Source organism: Mandrillus leucophaeus, unplaced genomic scaffold (genome assembly GCF_000951045.1).
Source record: "Mandrillus leucophaeus isolate KB7577 unplaced genomic scaffold, Mleu.le_1.0 Scaffold190, whole genome shotgun sequence".
NCBI lineage: Eukaryota > Metazoa > Chordata > Mammalia > Primates > Cercopithecidae > Mandrillus > Mandrillus leucophaeus.
In genome coordinates this window covers 4,724,847-4,742,655 of record NW_012101921.1, presented here as the reverse complement: position 1 = coordinate 4,742,655, position 17,809 = coordinate 4,724,847, and the positions used below count along the sequence as shown (strand labels likewise).

At 46.6% G+C, this 17,809-nt stretch overlaps 1 protein-coding gene across 1 annotated transcript in view; it reads right to left on the bottom strand.

Annotated features, from left to right (window-relative positions):
* Positions 1-17,809, bottom strand: part of LOC105538376 — a 41,843-nt gene that overhangs the window by 7,086 nt on the left and 16,948 nt on the right. The window contains 3 exon segments of the mRNA XM_011978220.1: positions 12,541-12,607; positions 14,273-14,441; positions 16,447-16,502. Coding sequence (XP_011833610.1) covers positions 12,541-12,607; positions 14,273-14,441; positions 16,447-16,502 — 292 coding nt within the window.

Below are 17,809 nucleotides of genomic sequence, written 5' to 3'. Positions count from 1 at the left end.
TGTTCTTATAACACAGCTAAAATTTTGCCAGAACTTCAAAAATGGTTCCTTGCAATATTCCCTGCTACCTTCTTGGTTCTGTGCCCACCTGGCTTCACCCTCCAATCTAGAGCCCCACAGCTGCCTCAGGCCACTACCCTGGTTTTGTTGCTCATCTGGACTTCTTCTCTTTCCTCTTGACAGTCCTTTGATTTGGGTAGAACCCAGAAATAAGATACCCTGGTAGGGTCATTTATACCAGATACCATTCCTTGACTTCTATCTCTTCCAAACAGCACACAGATTTTCCTTTTACTACCCATCTCTCCCCCTTGCATAGCGGCCACACAGGTTTGGCTGGTACTGACCCCAGCCCCAGCTTCAGGGGAGGATCCCGATTGTCTTAATACCAGCAATATAACTCCACCCCTCTTGCCACAGTAATTGCTTAAAAGGATGGTCATGTAACCCAGGCCTAGATCAGCATAGCAGTCTGCACGCAGTCATTATTGGCTTAGGTTTGTTAAATCACAGAGAAGTGCAGAACTTCTGGACCTAAGTCCATTAAAGGAAGAGAAGATTGCTTTCTCTCTCTGTTTTGACTGAGTGATATGAGGTTTGTGATCTGGAACTGCTGCAGTCATTTTGCTACCAAGAGGGAAGATAGTCTGAGGGCAGGGCCACCACACTGAGGAGGACTGACTTTTGAGAATTCTGGAGAAAGTAAGCCAGAGCCTTGATCCAGTTACACTTGAAGGTTGCCCTACCTCTAGATATTGCATGCATGTGAACCAAAAACATTTTCCAATCATTGGATATTCTGTTTCTTGGGACCAAAAGCATCCTACTGACACTACATTCCACTGGCATCAATCCTGTCAGAAATCACAGACCCTTATCCCATATTTCCTTTCATCAATGAAAGGGGTTTAATTTACCCAGGCTGACCTTCTGCAGAGTGCTGGGGGTGATGCTTCAAACAAATACCAACGGCAAACAGGGAATTTTATCCTAGAACAAGATCACTTGAATTCTTAGCTCTATGCCTGCCAGCTAGTTTCCCAAGCCTGGAGCCCTCCTAGGCAATGCTTCTGCCCCCATGCCCATTATTTATAAATATCCTACCCACTTCTGGAATGTGCTATAGTCAGATACCATATGATGTGTAATGAGGGCATTGCTTACAAATGAGGAGTTGGAAAATCCACATGTGGGATATTTAGTTTCTCAGTAATTGAGCAGGGATAATTACTTTATCTCCAAATCAGGAAAACAGAAGGAGATCTTTGATGAGAGAGAAAAAAAAAGTGACAAAGGCTGGGCACAGTAGTTAATGCCTATAATCCCAGCATTTTGGGAGGCCGAGGCGAGCAGATCACTTGAGGTCAGGAGTTCGAGACCAGCCTGGCCAACATGGTGAAACCCCATCTCTACTAAAAATACAAAAATCAGCTGGCATGGTGGCGGGCACCTGTAATCCCAGCTACTCGTCAGGCTGAGGCAGGAGAATTGCTTGAACCCAGGAGGTGGAGGTTGCAGTGAGCCAAGATCATGCCATTGGACTCCAGCCTGGGTGACAAGAGTGAAACTCCATTTCAAAAAAAAAACAAAAAAGAAAAGAAAAAAGTGATAGAGGCTCAGTTATCATAGTGTTCTCTAAGAAGCAATCAGTATTAGCAACATAGCAGTCTGTTTTGCTGCTGTGTTCTATGAAGCTGACCTGGGAAGGGCTGTCTTCCTGCATTTCCTATGCCAGAGTGATGATTGACAGCTGGAGCTAGAGGCTAAGAGGAGGAAGAATTAAGACTTTGAGAGAAAAAGCAGGGTGTAAAAAGATGGGGGGGGAGTGGTAATGAGGAGGGAAGAAAATAAAAGATCAGAAAGAAGAAACTTCTTGATGCTCCTCTAAGGTGAATCCAGTATAGACCCATTAGGTGACCCAAGGTGATAGGGTTTGGATCTGTGGCTCTGCCCAAATCTCATGTCAGATTGTAATCCCCAGTGTTGGAGGTGGGGCCTGGTGGGAGGTGCTTGGATCATGGGGGTGGATTTCTCATGAATGGTTTAACACCATTTCCTTGGTGCTGTTTTCATGATACTGAATGAGTGAGTTCTCATGAGATCTTCTTGTTTAAAAGTGTGTAGAACCCCCACCCCTCACTCCTGCTCCTGCCATGTGAAACACCTTACTCCCCTTTTGCCTTCTGTCATGATTAGAAACTTCCTGGGACCTCTCCAGAAGTAGAAGCCACTATGCTTCCTGTGCAACCTGCAGAACCGTGAGCCAATGAAACCTATTTTCTTTATACATTACCCAGTCTCAGGTATTTCCTTATAGCAGTGCAAAAATGGATTAATACACAAGGGGGAAAAGCAATAATTTTCATATTTCTTAGTACTTTGTGTATGTGCTTGATAGGCTATTAGTATGACTTTCTTTCTGGCAATGAACTGCACCTTCCCACCTCATAGACTGCTGTTAGTCCCCTTTATTTAGTCTCCACTTCTTTCCTAATAATAAAACTTACAATTTGTAGCTGGGTACAAGCTGCTCAAAATAAAACTGCATTGTCTAGCCTCCCTTGCAGCTAGATGTACCATATAACTAAGTTTCAGCTAATAAATATAATTGGGAGTGTTGTATGCAAATTTCTAGAAGTGTTCTTCAAGGAAGGAGATTCCTTTCTTCTCCATTCCTCTGTCCTGATGATAGGAATACAGATATGATGACTGGAGCTTGCACAAACACCTTGGACCATGAGGCAGCATGCTAAAGTTGGTGGAGCAGCCAGACAGAAGGAGCCTGAAACTTACATGGTTTTGAGTAGCTATCTAGCCCTACACTTCTGACTCCAGACTTCATTTAAGTAAAAGAGATAAACTCTGATCTTATTTTAGTTACCAATTTCTTGGGTTTTCTGGCACATGTGCTTGCATCTAATTCTAACTTCAAAACTACTTTTCCATATTCAAAAAGCATAATCTTTATTCCTGGAACCCTACAGTCCTTTTATGTGTGTAATTTGCATTCATTCTCTTAATATTTCCTTGGAGTATAGTATTAAGTCTGACCATTCTTATTTCAAAAAAGGACAGAAAAATTATATGACTCAGTTGAACGTACAGCCTAAGGCAATGAATGAGCTTAGCCAAGAGGGTGCAGTGCCTCGTTTCCCAGTGCATACTGTTCCCACCAGAGGGTATTATGGAAAGGTAAGTTCCAGCAGTACAGCTAGGCACTGGATGCAGGAAGTGTTAAGCCACATAGATCCCTAGATGAATCTGTGTGAACTCAGGAGGCTTCCAGAGATGTTCTCACTTTTAGTTCAGATTTTTATCAGGCTGGCTCTCTCAGGAAGAGCCAAGAAACAGAAGAGGTATGTTTAAAACCCATGGCTGTTTTTTTTTCATAGCTAAGGAGGTGATAAGCTATTGAAAAACAGAGAGAGTTTAATTTCTCCACTTCCCAGCCTATGAATCAGTACCAGAAATATTTTTACCTAATTTTTATAAATAATCTGGAAGAATATGATGAAATCTCCAGATTTTCAGATGACGCTATGCTCTTGAGGCGGTGAAGGACCAAAACGATGTAAACGAATTCAGGAAGATCTCACAAAGGTTCATGAGCAAAAGACCGGTAAACTGAGGTATGCAATGGCCAGACTGGAGATGGATAATAACTCACCTAAATGTGTGAGTTGGGAATTAAAGGTGAAGGCACAGAGATTATTCTTAGCTATTCTCCAAAGACGTTAACTAATGAACTGGTGTAGTCAAGAAGTCCAATGCAATTCAATTGCACAACATTAATCAAGAGTCTATGATGTGCCAGGCATCATACTCAGTGCCAGTTTGCAAATATGTGCATAACATGGGGTCTGCCATCATGGGGTGCATAGCCTATTTCCAAATATCAACAGGAAGGGGTTTGGAAATACTCTTCTTCCCTGTTCTCTGAAACACTGTGTGCAAAATGGATCACTATGCTCAAAGGAAACCATAACAGAGCTGGAGAAGGTCCAAATAAGAGGAAGAACAAGAAGGCAAGTGTCTGCCACCATGCACTTATTACATATGTCACCTCCTCTGTGAAGTCCTCCACGATTGATTCCCCCAGGTGGAATTGACTTACTTTTTTTTTTTTTTTTTTCTGAGATGGAGTCTTGCTCTGTCGCCCAGGCTGGAGTGCAGTCGTACAGTCTTGGCTCACTGCAAGCTCCGTCTCCCGGGTTCACACCATACTCCTGTCTCAGCCTCCCAAGTAGCTGGGACTACAGGCGCCCACCACTGCACCCAGCTAATTTTTTGTATTTTTAGTAGAGACGGGGTTTCGTCATGTTAGCCAGGGTGGTCTCGATCTCCTGACATTGTGATCCACCCGCCTCGGCCTCCCAAAGTGCTGGGATTACAGGTGTGAGCCACCACGCCCAGCCCGAATTGACTTACTTTTACTTGAGTGTTTCACAATACTTTGTGAACAATTCTATCATGACACTTTATTTCAAGTAATTTTATTATTTTATTATTATTATTATTATTATTATTATTTAGATGGAGTCTACTATATCACCCAAGCTGGAGTACAGTGGTGTGGTCTCGGCTCACTGAAGCCTCTGCCTGCTGGGTTCCAGCGATTCTCCTGCCTCAGTCTCCAGGGTAGCTGGGATTACAGGTGTGTGCCACCACATCTGGCTAATTTTTGTATTTTTAGTAGAAACGGGGTTTCACCATGTTGGACAGGCTGGTCTCGAACTCCTGACATCGGGTGATCCACCCGCCTTGGCCTCCCAAAGTGCTGGGATTACAGGTGCAAGCCACCACATCCAGCTGTAATTTTAAAAAAACATATCTTCCAAAATACATGAAGGCAAAGACCTTACTTATTTTTGTATATTTAATATTTAGTGTATTACATACATTCGTATAGTACATGCTTAATAAATATTTGCTAAATTAATGGAAAGATGGAAATAGATTCCATTGGTCTCCAAAGTTTTTGTTCATATGCTGAATCAGAAAGAATATTTGAGCATGACCCATATGTGTATTTTAAATATATAGTATATGATATTATGTACATTATAAACCACATAAAAATTATTAAAATTGAATAAGGTATAAAATTAGCTCTAACATTTTAATATCTTATTTTTAACAGCAATACCAATAGTAGATATAAATTTAACAGCAATACAATAGTAGATGCAAATTCATATTTGAAATAACTTCCATAATTTTGATTATTTTTTTGGTGTGGCCTTGTCTGATCTGATCAGGGTATTATTGTTTTCATCTCATAACGTGATAGATGAAGTGTCCAAGTCAGGAGCTGAAATGCCTACTCTGTCATTTTTTTCCCCATCGTTTGCTTGTATTAATTGTCTAGTTTTTCAGTCTAAAGATTGTTTACAAAAATCCTTGAAAGTTTCTTAACCATTTGGGGATGGGTAATTTTACTAAAGCTAGATCCCATTGTCTTGGCACCCATAATCTCAAGCATTTCTGTAACATGAGGCACACAAATGGCTCAAGTCCCCACTTGCAATCCTGTTGGGGACACCCCCTCTTCCCTTGGCATAGCTTGTATATAGCTGGTAACAAATACCCACCTGAAACACAGCCTGAAGGTGGGTGCCAGTGTCAAATCTTATATATAACATTAGTAAAGGCTCACTTTACATTCTATAGGTAAAATTAAAATATGAATGAAAGTTCTGTTATTTTTGTGTCTCGCCCCAAAGCATCATTTTGTGGACTGAGTCATCGACCTTAGGTATCTAGAGAGGCTCCCTTGAACCTTGACAAAAAGGTTTTGAATAGAGAAGAAAGACTAGATTTAGAAAGTGTACAGCTAGAGGCTGATACAGAAAAGCTAACTTCAATTAAATAACATGGTTTCAAAGCATGGCGGCAAAAGTTCTTATACTTGTCCCATCAAGAGGTAGAATTTATCTCCCTTCTCTTCCAACCTGGGCAGGCCTCTGACAATTAGGATGTGGTGGAAGTGGTTTTATGTAACTTCCAAGGCTAGGTCATAAAAGGATATGCAGGTTCCACCTCATTTACTAGAACCCTCACTCGCTCACACGGGGAGTTCTGAGCCTCCCTGAGAGAAGCCCAACTGCCCTGAGGCTCATGATGTGCTCTAGTTGATAGTTCCAGCCCAGCCCAACCTTCCAGCCCTCCCTGCCAAGGCACCAGGTGTGCAAGAGACACTGTCTTGGACCGTCCAGACCAGCTCATTGGCCAACTAAATGCCCCACGGAACAGAAGAATCATCCGGGCGAGTGCTCTCTGAATTCCTCATGCACAAAATCATGAGCTATAAGAACAGGGTTGTTGTTTAGGTTTGGGTTTTGGTTTTTTGGGTTTTTTGGTTGTGATCGTTTTCGTTATGAGGCAGGGTCTCGCTCCGTTGCCCAAGCTAGAGTGCAGTGGCGCAATCACGGCTCACTGAAGCTTCAATCTCCTGGATTCAAGCCTCCTACCTCGGCCTTCCAAGTAACTACAGGTGTGTGCCACCACACCTGGCTATTTTATTTATTTATTTATTTATTTTGAGACGGAGCCTCCCTCAGTCACCCAGGCTGGAGTGCAGTGGCGCGATCTCGGCTCACTGCAAGCTCCGCCTCCCGGGTTCACGCCATTCTCCTGCCTCAGCCTCCCAAGCAGCTGGGACTACAGGCACCCGCCACCACGCCCGGCTAATTTTTTTGTATTTTTAGTAGAGATGGGGTTTCACCGTGTTGGCTAGGATGGTCTCAGTCTCCTGATGTCAGGTGATCTGCCCATCTCGGCCTTCCAAAATGCTGGGATTACAGGCTTGAGCCACCACGCCCAGCCACTATTTTTTTTTTACTTTTTGTAGAGATAGGGTCTCACCATGTTGGCCAGGCTGGTCTCAAACTCCTGGACTCAAGCAACCCTCCCACCTCAGCCTTCCAAAGTGCTGGGATTACAGGTGTGAGCCACTACGCCCAGCCTGTTGTTTTAAATCACTAAGTTTTGGGGTAAGTTGTTATGCAGCAGAAGATTACTAGACAATAAGGAAAGTGTTTCTCAAAACCCGAGGTCTCAAACAGTGGGACACACCACCTTGGGAGGGAGTAATCGTGGCCATTGTGTCAGTATTCAGTAAGAACTGGATGGGCCGGGTGCCGTGGCTCATGCCTGGAATCCCAGCACTTTGGGAGGCTGAGGCAGGCAGATCACCTGAGGTCAGGAGTTTGAGACCAGCCTGGCCAACATGGTGAAACCTCGTCTCTCCTAAAAATACAAAAATTAGCCGGGGGTGGTGACGCATGCCTGTAATCCCAGCTACTCAGGAGGCTGAGGCAGGAGAATCACTTGAACCCAGAAGGTGGAGGCTGCAGTGAGCCAAGATGGTACCACTGTACTCCAGCCTGGGTGACAGAGTGAGACTCTGTCTCAAAAAAAAAAAAAAAAAAAAGAAGTGGAGAAACAGTTACCAAGGGTGGTGGGGAGGTAGCTGTGTTGCACAGAGTGCCGACCTTGAAGTCAGATGGCACTAGTAAATCTTGCTACTTAGTAGCTAGGAGTCCTTGAGTGAGTCACCTCACCAGTGTTCCTCACAGGGTTGCAGTGAGCATTAAAGAGATATCAACATCATCTGCAAACTGGAAGGGACCCTGCTGCTATCAAGTTGTCAAATTGCAGGAAGGATTCCTGCATTGGGTGAGTAATTGAATTAGGTAAGTGAACTCTGAGATTCTATAAATACAGGATCAGTCCTAATTCATGTAGTAAGGTGTAAACGTGTAAAAATATATGCTCTCGGTCTGGCGCAATGGCCCATGCCTGCAATCCTGGCACTTTGGGAGGCCAAGGCCGGCAGATTACTTGAGGTCAGGAGTTCAAGACCAGCCTGGCCAACATGGTCAAACTCTGTCTCTACTAAAAATACAAAAATCAGATGGGTATGGTGGCCTGTACCTGTAATCCCAGGTACTCGGAAGGCTGAGGCAGGAGAATCGCTTGAACCCGGGAGGTGGAGGTTGCAGTGAGCTGAGATGGCGCCACTGCACTCCAGCCTGGGCGACTGAGCGAGACTCTGTCTCCAAAATATATATATATATATGTGTGTGTGTGTGTGTGTGCGCGCGCGCGCGCGCCCTCCAACCGTGTGGGTCCAGATTCCATCTTTCCAAAGACTGTTCAGAGTGAAATCCAGATGAGCATCTGCCTTTCGGCTTTACCTAACCCCTGAGAGATGAGAGGGTTGGCCAGGCAAGCTACCTTATGATGAGGCTGACAAAGTAAGCAAATCATAGACGCTGCAGATCCTGATGGCAGACCTCTGAGAGGAGGCTGAGGGTCTGGGGATAGTCCTAGAGTGTGGGAGTGGTGGAGAGCATCATTTACGACTTGCCCAAACTCTTCCGCAGTGTCCCAGGTCTGGAAGCACCGTCAGTATTTCTGACATGTTTATGAAGGATTGTTCACGATGCTCAGATAAAGAATCAGAAATATCGAGGGTTTGGGGAGGAAAGTGGCATGGAGAAGGTCAGTTGGAGAAAAGATGATGTGGGTTTCTATGAGATATTAAAGCCCTAAATATAAAGGAGAGGATTCCCAGACAGCTGCCTCATATGCCTGCTTGCAAACTCAGCTTCCATCGCAAGCCACGGAGACGCGGAAGGTAAAGTTATGGCGCCACCTGCTGGATAAATGTAGGCTCGGATTCCCTCCACTTGGAGATTCCGTTCCTCCCTAACACTCAGCCCTAAAGCTCAAGCGTCCAGAGACCCCCAAACCCTCAAGGGTGCCATGTACCAACCAGGTGGAAAACTACTGTCCTGCTTACCAATATGATTTCAGTTTTTCAAAGCTTGTGCTTTGGGGTCTGAGAAATGCAATGTTACAAGCCTAGCCGTCTTTCCCAAAGGAGACTGGGATAGAATAAACACGCTCCAAGCCCCTTAAAAAGGTAGGACCAGAGGAGGTTCACCTATTCGTAAATAATCAGCCCCCCTTGTCAGCCCACCACAGTGAGGGTCCTCGTCCCAGACCAGGGACAGATGCTGCCGAGGTTCCGGGAAGAGTCATGGGTCCATGAGAGATGAACGCCTTTCCTGGCACATGAGTCATCAGAGATCCAAAGCCAGTACAGGCACTGATGAATGTGCAAGCGCTCCACTCTGTGTAGACCGGGTCTGAAGGGCTCCATAATGACCCAATCATGGCAGCAGATGCCCTGAAACTGGCTCCCTCCTGTAGGGATCATTAGAAAGCTATTAAGGGTGTCTAATTATTTCCTGGTGCTTATAAAGATGCCAATAAGCCAGGCAAGTTTTCTCACTTTTATGGAGATAATTAGAAGGCCAATTATTTTTTATGTCCATAAAAGAGTGAAACTTTAACCGCTGTCCCAGCAGCTGTATTTTATACCACCCTTATGACAGAAGCTGCTTTGTAGCACTTCATTACGCATTAACAAGGATCTCGGGTTTTTAAACTCCAAACCACAGTCTACCCCAGATTCAGAGTTAGTCTGAAGGAAGTGCAGCAGGAAAATAGGCAATAGATCATTCTCCAGGCGCTTTGGGGGAAGGGGTCATCTTGGCCATGCATTCTGCTTCAGAGGTTGTATCCTACCCAACTCTAAGACAGTGGTTCTCAAACTTGAGCCCATAGCAGACTCACCTGGAGGCTTATTCAAGCACAGATTGCTGGGCCCCATGCCAGAGTTTCTGATTCAGTAAATCTGCTGGGGTGGGGGGCAAGAAGTTACATTTCTGATAGTTTCCCAGATAATGCTACTATTGCTGGTGCTGGAACCACACTGCGAGAAACACTGTTCTAAAACAAATGATTTTAACTTGGACTCCACAGACACCCTCTTCCCTTCACCAAGGAGATTAATAGGTAGAATTCAAAGGGGTCCATGACTTTGGTTAGGAAAAGGCTTACATCTTTGTCTTCACTAACTTCCAACTGAAATTTAGCTTTATAAAAAATGATGAATGTAGGTAACAGACCACAGTAGTATTAGCAGTGATAACAGATATTTTCCAATCCCATTACGTAGTGGCAGTTTCCTGCAAATATCATCTATGCTCATCCGTGTTTTAAAACTCCAGTGGTTACTAGTCCTGCCAGTAGATTTTATTCTTTAATCCATTAACGGAGAAGCACATATTACTATATCACTGCTTTAAAAATATTGTGATAACTGTATTTCAAAATGATTGGTTTCCTTTGATGTCCTATGTATTATCTTTTGTGCATTTGAAAGTGTTATTCAGACTGCCTGGGGAGGAGGGGGGAAGGGAAGTGGGACTCATGGCACACAAAAAAGTGTAAAAATCTTGCTCTAAAGGTATTAAATTAATCCTCAAGAAAAACTCAGAACTTCCTTCAAGGAAAAGTTTAAAAGAAGTGATAATGCTTGGATAAGTGAGGAGAGGATGGACAGGGAGATAGCCTAGAGGCAGGGGGATGGATGACTTGGCCAGATTGTTTTACCTCAGTGATGAATGGAGAGCAAGAAAGGTCCACTTGGTCTTCCCTGTGCTCTTCACAAGAGGTTAGGTCAGGCCTCTTAAAACACCACCCCTTGGCCAGGGGCGGGGGCTCATGCCTGTAATCCCAGCACTTTGAGAGGCCGAGGTGGCGGGGGGGGGGTGGATCACCTGAGGTCAAGCGTTCGAGACCAGCCTGACTAACATGGTGAAGCCCCGTCTCTACTAAAAATACAAAAATTAGGGCAGGGTGTGGTGGCTCATGACTATAAACCCAGCACTTTGGGAGGCTAAGGTGGGTGGATCGTCTGAGGTCAGGAGTTCAAGACCAGCCTGGCCAACATAGTGAAACCCCATCTCTACTAAAAATACCAAAAAAAATAGCTGGGCGTAGTGGCGGGCACCTGTAATCCCAGCTACTCCGGAGGGAGGCTGAGGCAGGAGAATCACTTGAACCCAGGAGGCAGAGGTTGCCGTGAGCTGAGATCACACCATTGCACTCCAGCCTGGACCAGAGTGAGACTCCGTCTCAAGAGAAAACAAACAAACACACACCACCCCTCAATTCTCAATTTGGTGTGACCAGTGGCAATAGCAACTATAGCATCAATATTTTAAATATGAACTTCTATCAGGAGCCATATGGTTATTAAGGACTTAGGTGTATCATACATTTTCTCTGGGACATCTGATTTTGTTTGTTTGTTTTCTGTGAAGCAGGTCATCACTCTGTCACCTGGGCTGGAGTGCAGTGGTGCTATCACAGTTCACTGCAGCCTTGACCTCCTGGGCTCAAGCGATCCTCCCACCTCAGCCCCCAGAGTAACTAGGACCTCAGGTGCATGCCACCATACCAGGCTAATTTCTGTATTTTTTGTAAAGATGGGGTTTCGCTATGTTGCCCAGGCTGATACCAAAGCCCTGGGCTCAAGTGATCCACTTGCCGCAGCCTCCCACAGTACTGGGATTACAGGCATGAGCCACTGCGCCTGGCCTGACAGTGGTCATGATTTTATGAAGTGCAGAGATAGAAAGGCTATCCACTCAGTAATTCAGAGATGAACCTGATCTCTTAACTCCAAATCCTGCACTTTCCAGCCAGTTGAAGGAATGGGCGTGTGTGTGTGTGTGTGTGTGTGTGTGTGTGTGTGTGTGTCTGGTGGAGAGAGTTGGGAGAGATGGCCCCCGTCATGAAGTCCTTCTTTACCCCTTCAGGCAAACAAGCCCTGTCCCTGTGGTCCCTAGACACAACCCCAAAGTTCTCTTTTATGTGAACAAAGGAAAGAGCCTGGGATCTGCAGTCAGAGAATTGAGTTCCACTGCTGATTCTCCTATTGTGATTCCAGGTGATTTACTCAACCTCCCCAACCTTAGTCTCTACCTCTGTAAAATGAGTTTACCATCCCCCTGGCATCGCTGTGGTGCTCAGTGGGTACTTAGTAAATGCCAGTGGCCATCACTCTTACACCTTCCCCTGCTCCAGTGGCCCCATACCAGCACCGTCTCTCTACTTCCCTGTCAATGCCTGTCATTTTGGCCTGGCCACACTTCTCTTCCCTCCTTTTCCAACTCACCCCAATCTTGCTTACACCTAAATCTCCTAACTCTCCCAGAACTGGGCATCTCAGTATAGCTCACTCGGTATCTCCAGCTATGCAAAAGAGGGCCTGATTATGTCTCCTTTAAAGATTGCTGCTGGTTGTTGCCTGAACAGAGGAGTGGGTGCCTAGTCAGAAGAGAGAGATGGTTTCTTCCAGCAAGGCTTCCCTAGAACAGTTCAAATCTTTCTAGCATATTTCTTAGCCACAAAAAGTCTGGGACTTGTTTTGACTTTGTCCTTCCACTCTCCTGTGTGTGTTGAGACAAGTCCCCTAAACCTGTGGCTTTGAGTGCAACCCCCATACTTCTGCATCTTCCCCCTTTTCAACCCACCCACCCTTTGTGGATGGCACCAGAGAAGCACACTGACACTTTGTTTAAGAAGTGGGAGGAACTGGCAGTGTCAACACCTCAATGTCTTGCATTCAAATGTGTTAATCCTTTTATTTGCTCTGCATCCTTAGGCAAGTTGCCTAACCTTTCTGGGCTTAGGATCAACATATCCTGGTGGAGGGAGGGAATGGTTGCTTCATTTTCCTGAGTGTCTAGAAAGAGCAAGAGCAGATTCAGTTTAAGCACCGCAAAGAGGGGTCGTTAAAGTTTAGAGAGAATGATAGCTATGTCACTAGATCCAAGATTCACAGTGTTTCCCCACATCCTGTTTCCTATCCAGCCATCCTTGATACCTGCCTTATAAAAGAAACAGAAAGCGTAACCCTTAGGCATTCTGTACAGGGAAAATAGGCTTAAAAACAAAAATGACAGCATATGTGACAAGCACTACCCTGGCCTTATGGAAAAGCACTCCAGGTGCAGGTGAGTGAGTGACTGACTCCTCCTGGAGTGGGGTAGCTGGGCCCAGATGTTATTTGCACACTAGCTGAGCACAGTGGGCTGAGGGAAGGGAAGGATATGGAGGGGACGCCATGCATTAGGGGATAGTGTGCCATTCACCAAACTGGGGCATTCAGGAGGAGAAGCATGTTTGCCTTTTTTTTTTTTTTTTTTTTTTGAGATGGAGTGTCACTCTGTCGCCCAGGCTGGAGTTCAGCAGCACAGTCTCAGCTCACTGCAACCTCCACCTCCTGGGTTTAAGCAATTCTCCTGCCTCAGCCTCCCATGTGGCTGGGACTACAGGTATGTGCCGCCACACCTGGCTAATTAGTTTTGTATTTTTAGCAGAGATGGGGTTTTGCCATGTTGGCCAGGCTGATCTCGAACTCCTGACCTCAGGAGATCTGCCTGCCTCGGCCTCCCAAAGTGCTAGGATTACAGGCGTGAGCCACCGCACCTGGCCTCCAATGCATTCTTGAGGGAAGTATGTGCCCAAAGGACAAGCAAGAATAATAACCATAATCTTTGTAATAATGATGATGATAACTACAATAGTAACCTACATTGACTGGGAACTTACTAAGTGCCAGGCACTTTCTTGGTGTTTTGATTTGTTGTTTAATCTTCATAACAAACCCATAAGGTGGATATTGTTGCCTTCATTTTACAGACAGGAAAACTGAAGTATCAAGGGAATGTGTAACAAGCTCATTATCACACACCACTATGTGCCCAAATCCTGACATGGTGCCCTGGCGGGCCAGGTGGGCCAGACTCCGTTTACTCCCAGCTAATGACCACAGCCTTATAAGCCACCATGGGCCAAACGGTCACTATGCCTGTCCTTCCCAAATTGGCTGTGATCTTCAGCAGCTCCAGCAGTGAGAAACAGGTCATCTAGTAAGAAAGAATCAAGGTCCACAGCTGAGCAGGCCCAGGTTGCAGGCCCACATCCGCCTCACCTGGCCAAGGGTGTGTGAGCCGCTAACAAGCACCGAGGCTGAGGAGGCAGCCGAGGGAGCAGGAGGCAGCCTCTCCCTCATCAGAACTGGCCTGGCTCCTCCCACCCCAATTTCGCTTATTTAGATCCCTCTTCCTACTTGATTAGGGAGTTTCATGTCTAGGCCAGGATCCTGACCCACTACTGAAGGGGGATGGGGAAAGGGTGAAGAGGTGGGAACAGAGAAGACCCTCAACATCCCCCTGCCCCCGGCTACTGCTCTTTCTCCTGTTAACTCACCGGGTTCAATAGGCAAGCCTGGGAGCCTGACATCACCCCCACTTCCACCTCCCACCTCCAGGGAGGAGTCTTGCTGTGCGTGTGTGTGCGTGCGTGTGTGTGTGTAGGGGTTGGGGAGGTCTCCACCACACCTTACCTCTGACTTTCCCTGAGCTCTGGCCCCAGATCAGTTCACAGATACGCTGGACACAGGGCTGAAAGTTAGGCAGCAACCAGGACAGCTGGATCCGGAATCCGGGAGAGGCCAGGCTGAGGCGCTTTCTGCCTCCAGGGCCTGAGAGGCGGGGCTCAGCCAGGGCTGGGGACTGCGTAGATCCACAGCAGCCAGGGTCTTGCCCACAGCCCAGCAGCTCCTCTGAAGCACTGGAATCCCTCTCACCTGCTCCCAGCTCAGGAAGTCCCTTAGGTAACTGAATATAAAGACCATCTTCTCCCTCTGCTTTTACCTCCCAGTTTGAGCAAATACGAAGCTGTTGCTGCTGCTATTAGAAAAGTGATTTTTGTAGCGACTCTTGTTTACACAAAACTTTTGTCAAGCGTCCTAGAACCTTAACTTCTTTCAGCCTCATCGGTAAAGTGGGACTAATAGCTTAAATGGGATAATACATGCAAAAAGTTATCTTAGTCCCCTCAGGCTGCTATAACAAAACGCCAACCTTACGAACAACAGAAATGTATTTCTCAGGGTTCTGAAACTGGGAAGTCCAAGATCAAGGCGCTGGCAGATTCGACGTCTTGTGAAGGATCCCTTCTGGTTCATCACATGGTGGAAGGGGCAAGAGATCTCTCTGGGGTAACTTTTATAAAAGCACTAATCCCATTTATGAGGGCTCTGTCCTCGTGACCTAATCACCTCCCAAAGTCCCAACTTCTTAATACAATTACACTGGTGATTAGGTTTCCCAGATGAAATTGGGAAGGTCAACCAGGCACCGAGGCTCAAGCCTGTAATCCCAGCACTTTGGGAGGCCAAAGTGGGTGGATCACCTGAGGTCAGGAGTTCAAGTCCAGCCTGGCCAACATGGTGAAACCCCGTCTCTACTAAAGCTACAAAAAAAAAAAAAAATTATCTAGGCATGGTGGCACGCACCTGTAGTCCCAGCTACTCAGGAGGCTGAGGCAAGAGAATCATTTGAACCTGGGAGGCAGAGGTTACAGTGAGCCAAGATCGCACCACTGCACTCCAGCCTGGGTGAGAGAGCAAGACTCCATCTCAAAAAAAAAAAAAAAAAAAAAGAAAGAAAGAAAGAAAGAAACTGGGGAGTTCACAAACATTCAGACCATAGCAAAAGCCTAGCACAGAACATAACTCCACAACTGCCGGCACTCAACAGAGGCTGGTGTTTCTCCCTTCCTCCCCCACACCCTCCTCAGCACTGGGGCTCAGCACTGGGACTAGGAGAGGAGAAGGACCAAGCCACCTCTGGCGAAACAGGCCCCTGTGGCTGTGGCTGTGGCTGGACTGAGATTCTGTGGTCAGGTCTAGGCAAGGGACACCTCAGACCAAAACGCGGTTCTAGAAGGAAGATTTTCCAAAGCCAGGATGTTACACTTGGAAAAGAGAATGCCTCAGAGTGACTGAATACTGGTCTCCAATTCAAGGAGTACCTCACTACTTCTAAGAATGGGATGGGATTCATCCTAAGGAAGCCCCAGGGGTAGATAAGGGACACATAGAGGGCGCTATAGGGAGAGACTTTGAGTCAGGAAGAAAGAACTCTTCAGAGGCGAGTCCAGAGATGGCTGGGCTGGTTTGGGAGTGGCGAGTTCCCAGTCACTGGAGATGATCAGGCAGAGGCTGGGTGAGCTCAAGAGGATTTGGGACTGGAAGAGGGACTAGAGTAAATGACTTTCACCTTCCCTAATCTGGGGCTTCTGAGTCTATCAAAATAGGTGGCTACCAAGAGGTATGATTTGAGGACCCTTCACCCCAAATCTCTCCTTTGTCCATTACTGATGCCTGACATTCCCCAGTTATAGATTCATTGCTTTGGGTTAAGACAGCGTCTCTTGCAAAATGCCAGGCTCCCTGGTTGGTGTCACCCTGGTTTATCAGAGACCTGATCTTGGACTTTCCAGCTACCAGAACTGTGAGCCAAATACACAACTTTTCTTTATTTATCACCCAGGCTCAACTATTCTGATATAGCAGCAGAAAACGGACTAAGATAGATGTCAAATTTTATGTTGTATATATTTCATGATAAAAAATTACACCCTCCAGAATTGGGAGATTCAGAGAGGACCAGTGAGGGAAGCTACAGATTCTGTTTGCACAGACACAGCCTGCTGGCCCTTTGCCATGGATACCTGTGCACTGCCCACTCCCTGCCCCAGTGCCTGCAGTTGTGGCCGGGCCCCAGGCCCTATGTTCATGGGGGAAAAGGTGCTAGTAGGGCTTAAGGGAAGGAGCTCCAAGGCTTGCTGAGTGAGAGGCTCAAATATCCAGTAGCCCCACTTAGGACTGAACACCGGGGCACGGAGCTATAGAAAGCTAGTTGGAGTGATGGCTGAGTGAAGCAGTAAAGTTGCCGGGAGCCTGAGGGCAAACCAGGGGCAACAGGAAGGGGAGGAGTAGGAAGCTCACTAGGGACAACAATCCTGAAAATATCCTCCCATTAGAAAGGGGCTTCATTGTCCAAATGGGCATCCTGTGGTCAGTGGCAGCTACAGAGTTCTCGTGGAGCAGGACCCTAGAGTAAGCACTCTTTGGGTACTTAGACAACAGGATATTTGGTGCTCCCACCACTCCTGGAAAAAGCCCAGGCTTTGCTCCGTGACACAAGGAGGAAACAAACAGCAAGCAGACTGCTTCTGAGTCGGTAGAAGGAAGAACTTTCTAACACAGCTGCAAATGGATTGGGCTTCCTTGAAGGGTGATGAGTTTCCCACCCTAAAGGTTTTCCAAGATAAGCTGTCCTCTGCAGATTCAGAGCTCCCGTATGGGAGAGTGGGAGGGAATGCCCTGAAGAGGAGGTATTGTGTAAAGGAGTGGCCGCTGCTTTTCAAAGAAGCCACTAGTCCTCGCAGGAGACTATCTGGCCCAGGACACTAGAAAATCCCCAACTGCCATTCTGGAGTTTCCTTCCATCCTGCTTGGCATGAGGGGCCAGGCAGCAGAGCCCACTCCCTGACACTGCCTGGAGAAAGTGCCAGGTGGGGGCACAGAATGGCTTTCTGTTCCTTTGCCTTAAATGCTAGGGTGGAGAGAAGACTGGCAGGAGGAAGGGCACAGAGAGACATGGCATGTCACCCTCTCCCTCTCAAAGGGCTACTTCAGAACCTAAGAGCTGGTGGCCCTGGACTGGGCTGGGCAGGAGTGGGAGGACTCTGGGCTCCCAGTATGTGGCAGGTATGAGGTCAGCCCACCTCACAGGCAGGATGTGTCCTGGCCCAGGTGACCTGGGCAGTTTTTGCAGCCTCTATCCTTGGGGCAGAAGAATGGACTCTCCAGAGAGAGCTTCATTTATTTTTTATTTTTTATTTTTTTGAGACACAGTCTAGCTCGCTTGTCAGGCCGGAGTGCAGTGCAGTGGCACAATCTCGGCTCACTGCAACCTCCACCTCCCTGGTTCAAGTGATTTTCCTGCCTCAGCCTCCCAAGCAGCTGGGACTACAGGTGCGTACCACCACACCCAGCTAATTTTTGTGTTTTTAGTAGAGATGGAGTTTC